The sequence below is a fragment of the Lepidochelys kempii genome, chromosome 9 (genome assembly GCF_965140265.1).
Source record: "Lepidochelys kempii isolate rLepKem1 chromosome 9, rLepKem1.hap2, whole genome shotgun sequence".
NCBI classification, from domain to species: domain Eukaryota; kingdom Metazoa; phylum Chordata; order Testudines; family Cheloniidae; genus Lepidochelys; species Lepidochelys kempii.
The window spans coordinates 17,796,403-17,809,709 of record NC_133264.1 but is presented as its reverse complement, the minus strand read 5'-3'; the positions used below and the strand labels follow the sequence as shown (position 1 = coordinate 17,809,709).

Sequence of the window (13,307 nt, the reverse complement as noted above, 5' to 3'; positions counted from 1 at the left end):
CTTTTTCTGTGGTTTTGCCTATTGTGCTATGTAAACAATGACTAATGACAGATACAGAGCTATACGGAAGTAGAACTCTGGAGAGTTTGTTATGTCTCTAGTTACTGGAGAGAAACTAATGCCATTTTTCACTGGGACTACTAATAAGAGTCTCACTCTTTAGTGAAACATCCCTGGGTTGAGTGTGATATGCCCTTAATAAAGTTTTAAAATGATGCATGATAAAATCTAAAAGAAACACAAATCTGTCAACACTTTCATTAAGAACAGCAGCCCAAAGGAAATGATCCAGATGGAACTGTCAACAAGATCATAATAAGCTTCATCTTTCCCTACGTTTCCTGAACAGATCAGTGGTTTGACCGATGTAGGGCTTGATTATTTAAAATCCAGTGACATGGCTACTTCGGTGGTTTTAATTGTGAGTGATTAGGACACCTTGAAACACATTGCACACGTGCTCATCTGTTTTTTGAGAAAGCCCTCAGCAATGCTGTACTAATGGTTACCCTTTCAGAGGGGATTTCATGCAAATAGGAGTGTGCAGAGTCAGCTAATAAAAAAGGGACATCCAAAGAGTTAATCTGACAGCTATAGTGTTAGGGAACAAGAGGCAGCATTCTGCTTTTGCCATTATCCTGCGTTAGAACCAGTTTCTGGAAGTTCTCTGTATGAATGGACTTTAGGGTTAGGTTCTGTTAATGCTGTAATGGCATAATGTCTCCCCTTCTCTTCCCTGGATCCCAGAGATGGCTCTCTGCAGGGTCTTGGGTATGTATGTCAGGAGAAGTCAGGAGCAAGATTAGGTCCGACTAGGTGATCACAATGGTCCTTCTGGCTTTATAATCTATGAAAGTGGGCCAAGGTGACATATGTTGTTTCCCACTCACTGAGAATCTACTCAGGAGTTAATACTTAGCCTGGGGTTATGTTGGCTCCTGAGAAGAGCCCCATCTGCATTGTGGAACCTTATTGACGAGGGGCCCCAGGAACTAGTGCCTGCAAGGAAATCCCAGTGGAGTAATTCTAAGGGGGAACTGGAGAAGATGAACTGTGCCCTATGGCTCCAGCAGATTCTCAGAGATCTGTGAAGTTTGGGGGTTGATTTCCCTGTTACATCAATGGGAAGAAGAGTCAGATCCTGCCACCCCATCCCTCTCCCCCCTCCCAACTCCTGCTGTAAGTAAGAGCAAAATCAGTTTAGAGATCTTTGAAGTGTAACTGCTGCATTATGTGAGCGACTCACACTTAATAAAATAATTTTGATTGACAGCAGTTGTACCAAATCTGTTTGTACCATGATGGCTTATGCGCCAACTGGTTTACAGCACAAATCCATCCACAAAATGACATAAGGCTATTTACCAACTGAAGTAGGACACGTTTGTGACAAACAGCATTCGCCTTTCAGACACATACTGAAGTATATACTGAAGCTGAGGACAAATCACATTATGAGGGCCTTTGTGTGATCATAGTGCTGTTGTATATCCTACTTACTGTGTGATAAGAGGAACCTCTCTACCCACCATGCTGTTCTGAAGCCACTTATTGAGCTCAGCAAGAGGGCTGTTAACAAAAAGAAGATGTTTTCATAAGATGCCTATTTTTCTCTATTTTTATTCCATAATTATTTCCTTTCAAACGGTGTCATGTCCTGCTGAGAGGAGGTACTGATGGACACCTTTCTTGACACCTTTTACCCTCACTATCTGAAGATTTTGAATTGTACGGCGTTCAACCGGCCATATCACACTGTCTGTTTTCAAGCAGAACTCTCTGTTGACTTCCTGCCAGTTGGGAGCGGATTCTGATTTGAGAAGTTTTTGTTTAAAAATTGATGGCATGACAGGGTCCTGTAGCTGCTTCTACACACTTCACATTAGAAAAAGTTGAAAATAAGGTTGAATCAAATCTGCTGGTGACAGTGAAAACTTTGACCCACTTGAATTTAAGACGAGTCTTCCTGCATGTGGAACTTCCGTGAGTGTTTAGTTGTCTTGTTTCAACTTCTCATGGTGCGTAGACAAGCCTTCTGTCGTGGGGGTCCTCTCCCCGCTAGGGTGCCTCCTCCTGGCCACTCTGGGGATTAGCTCTTTCCAGGTACAACATCCCCTCCTGCTGTTGGCTGTACACCTGCTACCTCCCTCTCTCTCTCACCGTCTGCGATTCAGGGTGTTCTGTCTTTGTGACTTGGCCCTCCTGCCAGGTCACTGTGTTTTTCCCCCTCCAGAAGGTCTGCACCTTCTGAAACCTTACTACCTTTTCCTACACCCTCTCCACCTAGTTTTCCTTCTGTTTCCCTACTGTCCAGAGAGTGGCTACAGGCTCCCTCACTGAAGCCCCATTCTACTGCTAGCTTCGTGGCTTTATCCTAGGCCCACCTGTTCCTTCCAAGCTAGGTTCTGTCATTATTCAGGGGTTCCTTAGGCCAGTCAGTTCCCCTTAGCTGTGGTCTATCCAGTTAATTGGCCTTTCCTCAGTCTCCTTTAACCCCTGTGAACACCCCATCACACCTTCCTATACAACCTTTCTGCACAATAAACACAATTTACTGTATATATCATTCCTTGTTCTGTGTAGATAAAGCTATTGGTGTTTTGTTTTTCTGGTCAGTGGTTCTTGTGGTTGCATCCCTTATATAGTTTACCTCTTCTGGCAACATTCTTCACTCACAATCTCTGCCTATGTGTATGGATTTCATAGGGAGATATGGGTTGGGCTGGAGACAAACAGTGGCACAGTGGTGCCAAAATATCTTTGTGCTTAATGGTAGCAATGACACTAATGGTGTTGTCATAAATATAAAGGGAAGGGTAAACCCCTTTGAAATCCCTCCTGGCCAGGGGAAAACTCCTCTCACCTGTAAAGGGTTAAGAAGCTAAAGGTAACCTCTCTGGCACCTGACCAAAATGACCAATGAGGAGACAAGATACTTTCAAAAGCTGGGAGGAAGGAGAGAAACAAAGGGTCTCTGTCTGTCTATATGCTGTTTTTGCCGGGGATAGACCAGGAATGGAGTCTTAGAACTTTTAGTAAGTAATCTAGCTAGGTACATGTTAGATTATGATTTCTTTAAATGGCTGAGAAAAGAATTGTGCTGAATAGAATAACTATTTCTGTCTGTGTATCTTTTTTGTAACTTAAGGTTTTGCCTAGAGGGATTCTCTATGTTTTGAATCTAATTACCCTGTAAGATATCTACTATCCTGATTTTACAGAGGGGATTTCTTTACTTCTATTTACTCCTATTTCTATTAAAAGTCTTCTTGTAAGAAAACTGAATGCTTTTTCATTGTTCTCAGATCCAAGGGTTTGGGTCTGTGGTCACCTATGCAAATTGGTGAGGCTTTTTACCCAACATTTCCCAGGAAAGGGGGGGGTGCAAGTGTTGGGAGGATTGTTCATTGTTCTTAAGATCCAAGGGTCTGGGTCTGTAGTCACCTAGGCAAATTGGTGAGGCTTTTTACCAAACCTTGTCCAGGAAGTGGGGTGCAAGGTTCTGGGAAGTATTTTGGGGGGAAAGACGTTTCCAAACAGCTCTTCCCCAGTAACCAGTATTTGTTTGGTGGTGGTAGCGGCCAATCCAAGGACAAAGGGTGGAATATTTTGTACCTTGGAGAAGTTTTGACCTAAGCTGGTAAAGATAAGCTTAGGAGGTTTTTCATGCAGGTCCCCACATCTGTACCCTAGAGTTCAGAGTGGGGGAGGAACCTTGACAGGTGTTTTGACCTGCCTCTCTCAAATTTTACATACAGTTCCAAGAGTCTGAACAAGAGAGTTCTAGTGTTGTTGATGAAGAAGGAACAAAATTGCTCTCATCTGAAATGTGAAAAGAGGTGTTTCTTCACTGCTTTGTGAAAATGTCACCGTGCTTCTCTGCGGTCTGTCCTTGAGAATTATCCAATTTCTTATTTTAATCTCTTACCCTGACTTTCCTGGAAAGTATTCAGTCCCAAAACTTGCTTAATTCTCATATGTGTGTATATACATATTTTTGATGAAGAATGCCTTGAAACTCTAATTAGGGCTGCTTGAATCCAAAGCAGTTTACATATCACAGGCTTACATAGCTATCAAACAGATGCTTTCCCTTTTTCTCGTTCAACTGACACTTTCATTTTCTCTGCATATTATGAGGGCCAAGCAGTGATGTGTCTTGACTCCTGAGGCTTCATACCATTCCATATCAAAAAGAGGATTAGAAATAGTTTTAGCTATCAAGTGAGTTGTTAAGTTTGTCTTCCATGGAGTCTACACTTTCAAATGGCCTCTTTATTGAATTTAAAATAGCTTTCTTTCTTGACTTTGTTTAAATTAAATGGACAGTTTTCATTACAGTCTGCAGAGTTCCCAGCTACAACATATGGTTTTCATATAGGAATAGAGGGTGAAGGGCTCAGTACCGTTTGTTGTGCTGACCCACTGTTCAATTATCTAAGAGGAGACTGGCATGTCAGAAACTGAATGTCTGCTAAAAACAAAAACTCAGACACCAATTAATTTCTCTTCTGAGATCTCTTTACTTAACCATTTGTGTTACTATTTATGTATAAAAGTAAATGGGTAAATAAAAAGGTAACAGTGTTAACAACATTGACTTCCTTGGGGAATGCCTGCAGAATGAATATGACAGCCTACATACAGAAACCAGTCCTTAGTGGGGGCCAAGCCCAGACTTTCAGGAATGATTTGTTTGTGGCAGTGTGGCAAGAGAGTGGTATTCAGACTTCTCAGCCTGGGGGGGAGGGACGCTATTCTCCCTCAAGTGCTCCTTCCCCAAAATCAATTAATCAATTAGTGAGACTCACCTAAAATCAATCATCCATCCATCCATCACTTATATGGCCTCCATAACCATAGTATCTGAATGCTTCACAGTCATTAACGTATTTATCTGCACAACTCCCCTGTGAGGTAGGGACTGTATTATCCCCATTTTACAGACAGAGAACTGAGGCACACAGACTAAGTCATTTACCCAAAGTCAGATGGGAAAACTGTGGCACAACAAGGAACTGAACCTGATCTCCCAAGCCCTAATCACTGGGCCATCGTTATTTTCAATTAATTGGGGTACCGCTCCCCCAAAATTAGTTGCTGCTGCCTTCTATTTTTTGTGAGACTGCTGCTGCTGCTCCTCTTCCAAATGCTCCCTCTTGTAGGATCCCAGGTCCTCTTGCACCACCTGCTGTGGTGGTTGCCTGCTGCCCTTGCCCTCCCACACTTGTGAAGACTACCTGGTGCCAGCTGCCTGCTTTCTTAGTACCACTTCCCCTCCTCTTAAAGAAGCAGCCACTCAGAGGCTCTTCATTCCGCTCCACTCCTGGAAAAGAAGTGATCAGGAAATAAATCTTCACTTCATAGTCAAATACAAATAGTTCCTCCTTAACACAGACACCCTAGGGGGTTAAGAATTTAGAACCCAGAGGAGCAGAGGCTGGACCCTTCTTTCCTGTACTAGGCACTCTCCAGATACTGAGAAGGGACAGTCCCTGCCCTGAGGTGCTTACAGTCTAAGGACAGTAGACAGAAGTATGGAGAAAAGGAACAAAAAATGAGCAAATTCTGTGTAGGTTAATGAGTCATGGTAGGCAGGCAACACAGCGCAACATCTAAAACACAGGCCTCTCTCGTTTGATGTAAAGGGTAACTACTTCCTCTGTAATTTTGTGCCAGGTTGTTACAGTCACTGGGAGAGCTACTAGAAGGTGACCTGCTGAAACACACCACAGGCTTGTCTACTGCAGTGTGGACTACGGAGGTGTGAATTGCAGAGTGCACCAAAAATGTGCACTCTTATTGCCTATCGTAGACACTGGTGTGAGAACTAAAAGGTACCAAGTTGGCATTCCTGTAGTCCTGTTAGAAAGAGGACTATGTTAATGTGAACTGGGAACCTTTTAGTTTGCACCAGCAGCATCCACATGGGGCAGTTGGAGCACAACATTTTGGTGCGCACTACAGTTCACATCCCTTTGACAGCACGGCGCCACAGTGTAGACAAAGCCTAAGTAGATATTGGCGAGAAGTACCTCGTCCTTTACTGTGGGTACACAAAAGCCGTGGTGCTGACTAGATTCGTTGCTATGACAAGGGGCTCTTTCCATTCTGTTCCCCATTTACTGAGGGGATTCCTTCACAGGGGGTTAGTCAGGTTAAGAATCTTGATATTACTTTTGACTTTATCCATGTGTCAGATATTGAGATGTACCCATCGTCCCCTTCAGCACAATTTGTTCAAACTATTTCCTTTATTATCCTTGTGAGGAGAAGTTTGTCTAGGCACCACTTTTTATAAGGGTTCCCTACCTAGGTCAGCAGCAGGGCCTGAACCTGGACAGTCAGGACTGCAGCACAGACCTCTACCACTTGATGTAAGGGAGTAAACTCTATCAGATAGTTGCAATTGTAGGCTGTTGTCCTCTAGTAGACCAGCCACGACAGGGGACAACATGACACTTATTGAATTAGTGTAGGTTAAGACTAAACTAAAACCTAGGTGTGAAAGAAGCCACTTCTTGTCCTCTAGTTTCAATGGTTACTTTTGTCTTACTGAGGCAATTGCTGTTCTTCTTACATTATTTTTACAGGTATATATCTTGTATTGTTTTCCTTTCTCATAATATGTAAAAATTGTAAGAAATACAAATGTTATGGCTCAGATTTTCAGTTTAAAATCTGATAGTTTTTGCCAGTACTCTCCCTTCCACCAGTATGGGTATGTGGGAAGCAGAAAGAGGTTGTTCTCTATAATCAGTATTTCTGCTTTTCTCTCAGGGGAACTTTTGTTACTATTTTTTTATGCAGTCTTAAACTTTGCCCATCACAGCTGTTACGTTTTCTTCTGAGGACTAGACAAATTGGCATTTCCCTCATGAAAAAACCAATAAAGCAAATGTTCAGTATTTCAAAAATCATGCAATCAAATCTCAAAATGACAGTCAAAAAGAAACCCCAACTATAGTAAGCCACTGTACTGTAGAATGTATCAGTTGAAATATATGTATTCAGGACTTTAAAATATTGATGTTAATACATAGATTTATGAGTGGATAGGTGTAAATTGTCAATACAGCATGGACATTTTCAAATTCAGCTTGGTATAAGCGACTGTAATTCCAACATAATAGCTTGTTGACACTCTTATTCCTCATTACTACTCTACTCTTTGACTTATTTATACCTGCTCTTAGAGGGTATATAAATCCAGAGGGTTAAGCGAAACAGGAACAAGGCACTCTTATTCTACAGTAAGGTGTCATCTCATGGAGTTAATCAGAAACAGTTAACTTCATATTTAGACAAGCCCTTACACCACGTATACATTTGTCCCTTAATGGCACTCTCTAAAAAAACTTATTTTAGGCTAATATGGTCTCTTTTGGGACTGATGCCTCGATGAAGCATCAGTGACTAGGAAGCCATCCTGGTTCTTTTTATGCATCTGTGTTATTTAATGACTGTTTTGAACACACATTGTGCAAAGAAAAGTTGTCTAAATGAATAGAAAATGGTTGAACATATGTTATTTTCACATCATGAAACTACCACTCATGCAATTTAAACATTCTTTGGAATGGATAAACCAAACTGATGCTCATGGCATATTATAAGAAAAAAAAAAGATCGGCACTGCCATACGTCTTTCTTGTCATTCGAAACCTCAGGCAGTAAGGTATTTTTCATGTGCAACTTTTCTAAAAGACATACAGTTTGTCCTTCAGTACAAACCAATGAAGAGTCACATTAGCTGCGTGTGGTTAGCTTGAATTCTTCGAGTGATGATCCCCATGTGTATTCCACTTGTGGGTACATATGCACACCCCATGTGCCTGAGTCTGGAATTTTCTGCAAGCAGTGTCCATTGGCCTACACATATACTTTACCTCATGCACTGACCCAAAGGCCTAAAAGAGTGGTATGGAACAATGCCCTTCCAGTTCCTTCTTACCACCGCATAGTCTGAGTAGGAATCTTTGATGTCCTCAGCTCCTTTCTCCTGTGTTATTTCTGTAAATATATTGTAAATTGTTTCACTATTTTTCTAAGATAGTGTTATTAGATAGTTATTTCCCCCTTTCACCACCACCCTCAGGGTTGTCCCCACTGTGAAGGCTGGGATTATGCCCAGAGTTCCAGGGTTCAAAAACTCTGTTTCTTGCCCTTGCTCCTTTTCTGTGAGTGCTGAAAATCAACACGGCCTCTAGTGCCTGGGTGAGGCCCTCATCTCCGCCAAATGCAACATCTGCCACTCCTTTCCCCCGAGAACTCATGGGGGTCTGGAATTGAGGTTTAGGAAACATGATGGAGAAGGCAATGAGACCTTTTTGTTCGAGCTAAGGTACTTTATAAAGGGGGTCAGGGTGGGGTGGTTTTTTTTTTCACACCCCAGAGCGACAAATTTTTTATTGACAAAAGTGCTAGTGTAGACAAAGCCTCGGTCCGCACCAGAGGTCACACCAGTATAGCTAGGTGGTAAAAAGAATCACATCCCTCTCCGAAATAGATACACCATTAATACTCAAGTGTAGACCGTGTCCTAGGGTTAGCATCTGGCCCTCAGAATGCTTAATAGACTAAATAATTACGGCAATTTTTTCTGTAATTGGGGGCAAAGCAGTTTCCTGTTCCTGAGATGCAGGAGTTAATGAGAGGCAGCTGTGTCTTGTGTGTTTCTTGGTATCTGTAGTCCATGAAGGAATCTCTCAACATTTATTTAATAAAATATTGATCCTGCAGAGAAAGCCTTAAATTAAAGTGATTGCCCACTGTCAACTTTATCATTCACATAGCATCCCAAGAAGACAGCCATGGAATTATTGTGTCCCACACTCATTGATCTTGCACCCTTTTTTCCCCTGCTGCAGGGAAACATAATCATTTGTCTTTTAATGTATTACTCTCCAAAACCCATTGACAGCAAAGAAGTGTTCTTTGAAGTAAACAAAAATGGGATCTTTATTAACGTATTTGTTGCCTGCAAAGGATTTTGGCCAAGATTTAAAAAAACGGGGGCTTAAAGTTAGGGGCCTAAGTCCTTACTTAAGCACTGAAACAAATAGCCTGATTTTTCAAAAGTGCTAAGCACCCAGCAGCTCCCACAGAAGTTGGACTTGTAGCTCTAGAAATATTGAAACATCGGAGAAGTTAATGAGGAACCAGTGCATCAAAGTGAGGTTGATGAGTTATGTCTTCAACTCAAGTAAAATGTTGACCTATAGAGAAAAGTAGGAACAACGTTTAAAGGATCACAGAAGTCTGTTGGAGCTGTTGGGTGCACAGCCCTTCTTGAAAATCAAGTCACTTATTTAAACATTTAAAACTGGATTTAGGCCTCGAACTTTAGGCCACTGCTTTTGTTAATAATATCTTGACCTTTGTGTGTCCTTTCCATTTATTAAGAAGAGCAGGCATCCCATTTTACAGCCATATTTTGCATGTTAGATAATTTGTCTTTTGTTGTATACTTGAGAGTTCACAGGAATGAAGATTCTTGAGGAAAACACCTAATATTATGTCTCATAGTTCTGCTGCTTCCTAGTTTTTTCTTTAACCTTGTTGTTCATTTTTTGTTTGTTTTTTTGTTTTTGTTTTTAAATTCTTTACCATAGTTGGTAAAAGCATTTGGGCAACTAGTTTCTGGGTTTTAATTTTCTCTTGATACTTTTTAGCAGTAACTGGACATATGATTTAAGGTGAAAACGTCATTTATTGGGCAGATAAAAGGATTCTTATAACAGTAGCTTGTAATTATCTTGACAATTATTTTTACACAGTTTCTCAGCATTTTTAAAGAAGTGGATTGTGTGACTTTCCTGATGTATTATTATCAATGAGAAAAAGGTTCATGAATGAATTTTCTTAACATGACATTGTGTAATATACATGAAAATGAATAGCATGCTCTGTTTACTGTTTACATTTCAAACAACTTCTCTTAATAAGAAAAAGATTCCAGATGTCTCTAGCCAGAGGGAAGTATACAGTATGTAGCCTAATAAAATAGCATATTTGAGAGAGGGGGTGGTAAGTGATGTATATAGGCAAATGGTCTGAATTTAAACACTAGTCAGCACCAGGGCTTTATGTTAGATGAGTGAATTTCACATGTGAAATATTAACTTTGAACATTATAAAAACATTTCCTTATGGCCAGGAGAAGCTCAGGAAGTCTTGTCTTTCTGAGTCATCTTTAAAACTTTTCCTTTTTCATTTAATTTTTATTAGATTTTTTTAAATGAAATAAACATAAAAGTATTAAAAACATAAACCATAAAAAGTTAAATGCAAAGCAGAAATATAACAATGTGAATATAAAAACCAGACACTTTTCTTCAAACATATAATGAAAAAAAACCTCCCTCTCTGGCCTCATTTTCCTGAGTCTCTCTACGCAGTGTTTCTCATTCAGAATACATTTCCCCCCAGTAACAGTTTCAGACTTAACTCTCTTTATGGGCTCCCTCTTAGGTGATGCCTACGCTTATGGCAGGAAGTAGAGTACATATTTCACGCCCTCCCAGCACAGGTGTACATAGCAGTGTAGATGGTGAGGCACTGCTCTGGCACTGCCAGAGCCTTTCCTCGCCACAATAAAAGGCTCTGGCAGCTTTTCCGGAGCCTTTCGCTGCCATGTGTAACTACACACCACAGTGTGGATGCAACCTTATTTTCACTGTGGCATGTAGTTACCCATACCGTAGACACCGCCACCAGAGTAGGCAAGGCCTGTATTGCCTTGAAACCCAGGCTCCTCACCCACATTCCATTTATGTGTGGCTGGATAGGTAAGCATTTTCGGGCACTCCTAGCACCTGATCCAAAGCCTGTTGAAGCAAACAGGAGTCTCCATAAATTTTGGATCAGACCCCCCTAGATACTTCTGTGGTGATTTTTGATTCAGTGGCATCAATACTCCAATAAACTCTGCTAGTGTTGCTGAAAAGATATGGAAGCTGCTTATCCAGAACCCTTGAGAACCTTGTAAAATGTTCAGTTTTGCGGATCTACTTAAAACCTACTATGGCTGCAAATGTACTCAAGCTTGTCCTCCCAACTTACCCTTACTGTCAGGCAAAAGATTTAAGAAATGTTCTCAAGCTGATTCAGTGGCATTTCCCCTCTTTTTCTGAGAGAAATTTGAGGTATAGCCCAGAGTATAGCACAAAGCGCTTTTATGAAGTGAGAGACATAGAAAATTGCTTGCTTTGTGCTCAGAGGTGATGAGTGGATAACAGCTCTTCCGAGATTCTCAGGACATTTGAGAAAGGAAAAAAATTAAGGTAACCATCAAGAACATCAGCTAGAGTTCAAGGAAATAGAGGTCACAGAAGTTGTGTGACGCAAGATATTGCTCCTGCTTCCACTGAAGTCAATTCTAAGGCTCCCATTGGCTTCAGTAGAAGCAAGTGCAGGCCCAAAATAGATAAAATTAGTGAAAGAAATACTTTATTAACAAATTAAAACATTACCTGTGTTCTTACATGTCTTTTTTTCCCCTTCTTCTTCAGTACTCTGCCTCATTGCCCATGAGGACCCCAACTAGTAGAGTTAAGGGCTTGACAAAAAAGGAACTCTTCATACAGCATCTTCAAATGCCAGATGTTTATCCCATGGTGACTGCAAGCTTATATGTGTTGGGATATTGTATTTCTTTCCCTATATCTTTTTCCTGCTCCCAAGGAAGCATGCGTGTCACAGATCTGTCCAATTATCAAGTACTTCTGAAGCAGAGAGAAGCCAGGCAATGCCAGTTCTCTGGAACTTCAAAGAGCTCAAAGTTTCCATCTTCAACATTTTGTTTATTCATCAGAAGCAAATTAGATCAATGTAAAGATCAGCTGCAGCATCAATATAAGAGCTGCCCTACATACATGCTATCTACTGTCCAAGAGAAATAATGTATCTTCTCTGAGGCTGACATTGAAATGACATTGTAATCTCCGCCATCTGTCTTCCTTCTCTAGATGTTAATGAATGTGCAGTAGTAAATGGAGGCTGCCAGCAGAGCTGTGTTAACACTCCAGACTCCTTCTATTGCATATGCGATATGGGATACAGACTCCATGCTGATGGACGCACCTGCCTAGGTAAGTAAATATTACACCTAGCTTGAGGCTTATTTCAGGGAAAAGAGAGTTACAAGTGTGGGAAAACAGGGTGTGTTATTTTCTATAGTAAAATTGGGAAAAAAATACAAACAATTACAGACTTTTCCAACATTGAGTTCTGTTCTCTAACCTAACCAATGATGGATATTTTGCTGTACGTAATAACCGCACGATAAGCAGAGATATCACCTCAGGCTCTGACCCTGTGAGATTTTACAAATTGTGTCATGAAAGCTGAGGGAGAGAAGTAGAGCATGTCAAGCAAGAGGGTGTCATTAGCCATGTTGAAAGCCACAAAGAGGTCAGGAGGATGATGTGGAAGTAGAAGTTCTAAGATACGGACAAGAGGTCATTAATGACTGGTGAAAGCAGGTCTAATGAAGTAGAGTGGGCAGAGAAGTTGGAGGAGATCAAGGCTTGACTTGGAGGAGAGGAACTCAAGGCAACAGTTGTAAACTGCCCACTAGATGAGTTTGAAGGGAGAGAGGGTGGTAGCTGGAGAAACAGCTGGTGTTGAAGGTTGTTTTTTTGAGTAAGGTGGCGGATCCTTTCCACGGGGTAAGAATTATTTAGATACTGCCTCAAAGGTCCATTTTGACTTATGGTGAGTGCATAAATCACCAGCCTTCCCCCTGCACCCACTCCCTCTTCCTTAACTTCTCCTTTGTTATGAATTTTTATGTTAAAAATAGGTCAGCATTTAAATATTTCTCAAGGTACCAGGTTCTGTATGTTTGTTTGGGTTTTGTTTAAAATCTTATCCACAGAACATATTGGGATAAATGCATGATGCACACAGAACTCGTAATCATGGCCACATGCTGCAGTATTTATTTTGTGCTGAACCTTTAACTCACGGAGTAGAGGTCTGTGCTTCTGGAGCTAAGTGCATTCCGTGATGTCGTTTAGTTGGTTGATAGTGCTGTACACCTTTGATCGAGTATGGATAGTTCTTTATTCCCACTGTAGCCATAGCTCCCTCAAACTCCTCAATCTGTTCCTCACTCAGAGTGTAGCTGCCTCACTCTCTAAACACCCTTGAGAGAATTCTGCACCAAAAAATTTAAAATTCTATGCACAGTATTTTAAAATTCTACAAAATTCTGTATATTTTATTTGTCAAAATAACACAATATAATCGCACCAGTTTCAATTATTTTGGTAATTTATTTCAAAATACAGTCAGAAAGTATG

The 13,307-nt window shown here is 40.9% G+C and overlaps 1 protein-coding gene across 12 annotated transcripts in view; it reads left to right on the top strand.

Moving 5' to 3' along the window:
* LOC140917185 (uncharacterized) overlaps window positions 1–13,307 on the top strand; it is a 315,283-nt gene that overhangs the window by 194,138 nt on the left and 107,838 nt on the right. For all 12 annotated transcript variants that reach the window (XR_012160738.1, XM_073359435.1, XM_073359429.1 and 9 more), the window contains one exon: window positions 11,970–12,092. Coding sequence is in view for 11 of the 12 variants with exons in the window: in XM_073359435.1 (XP_073215536.1) it covers window positions 11,970–12,092 (123 nt within the window). In the remaining variant the exon portion in view is untranslated. The remainder of the gene's footprint in view (window positions 1–11,969; window positions 12,093–13,307) is intronic.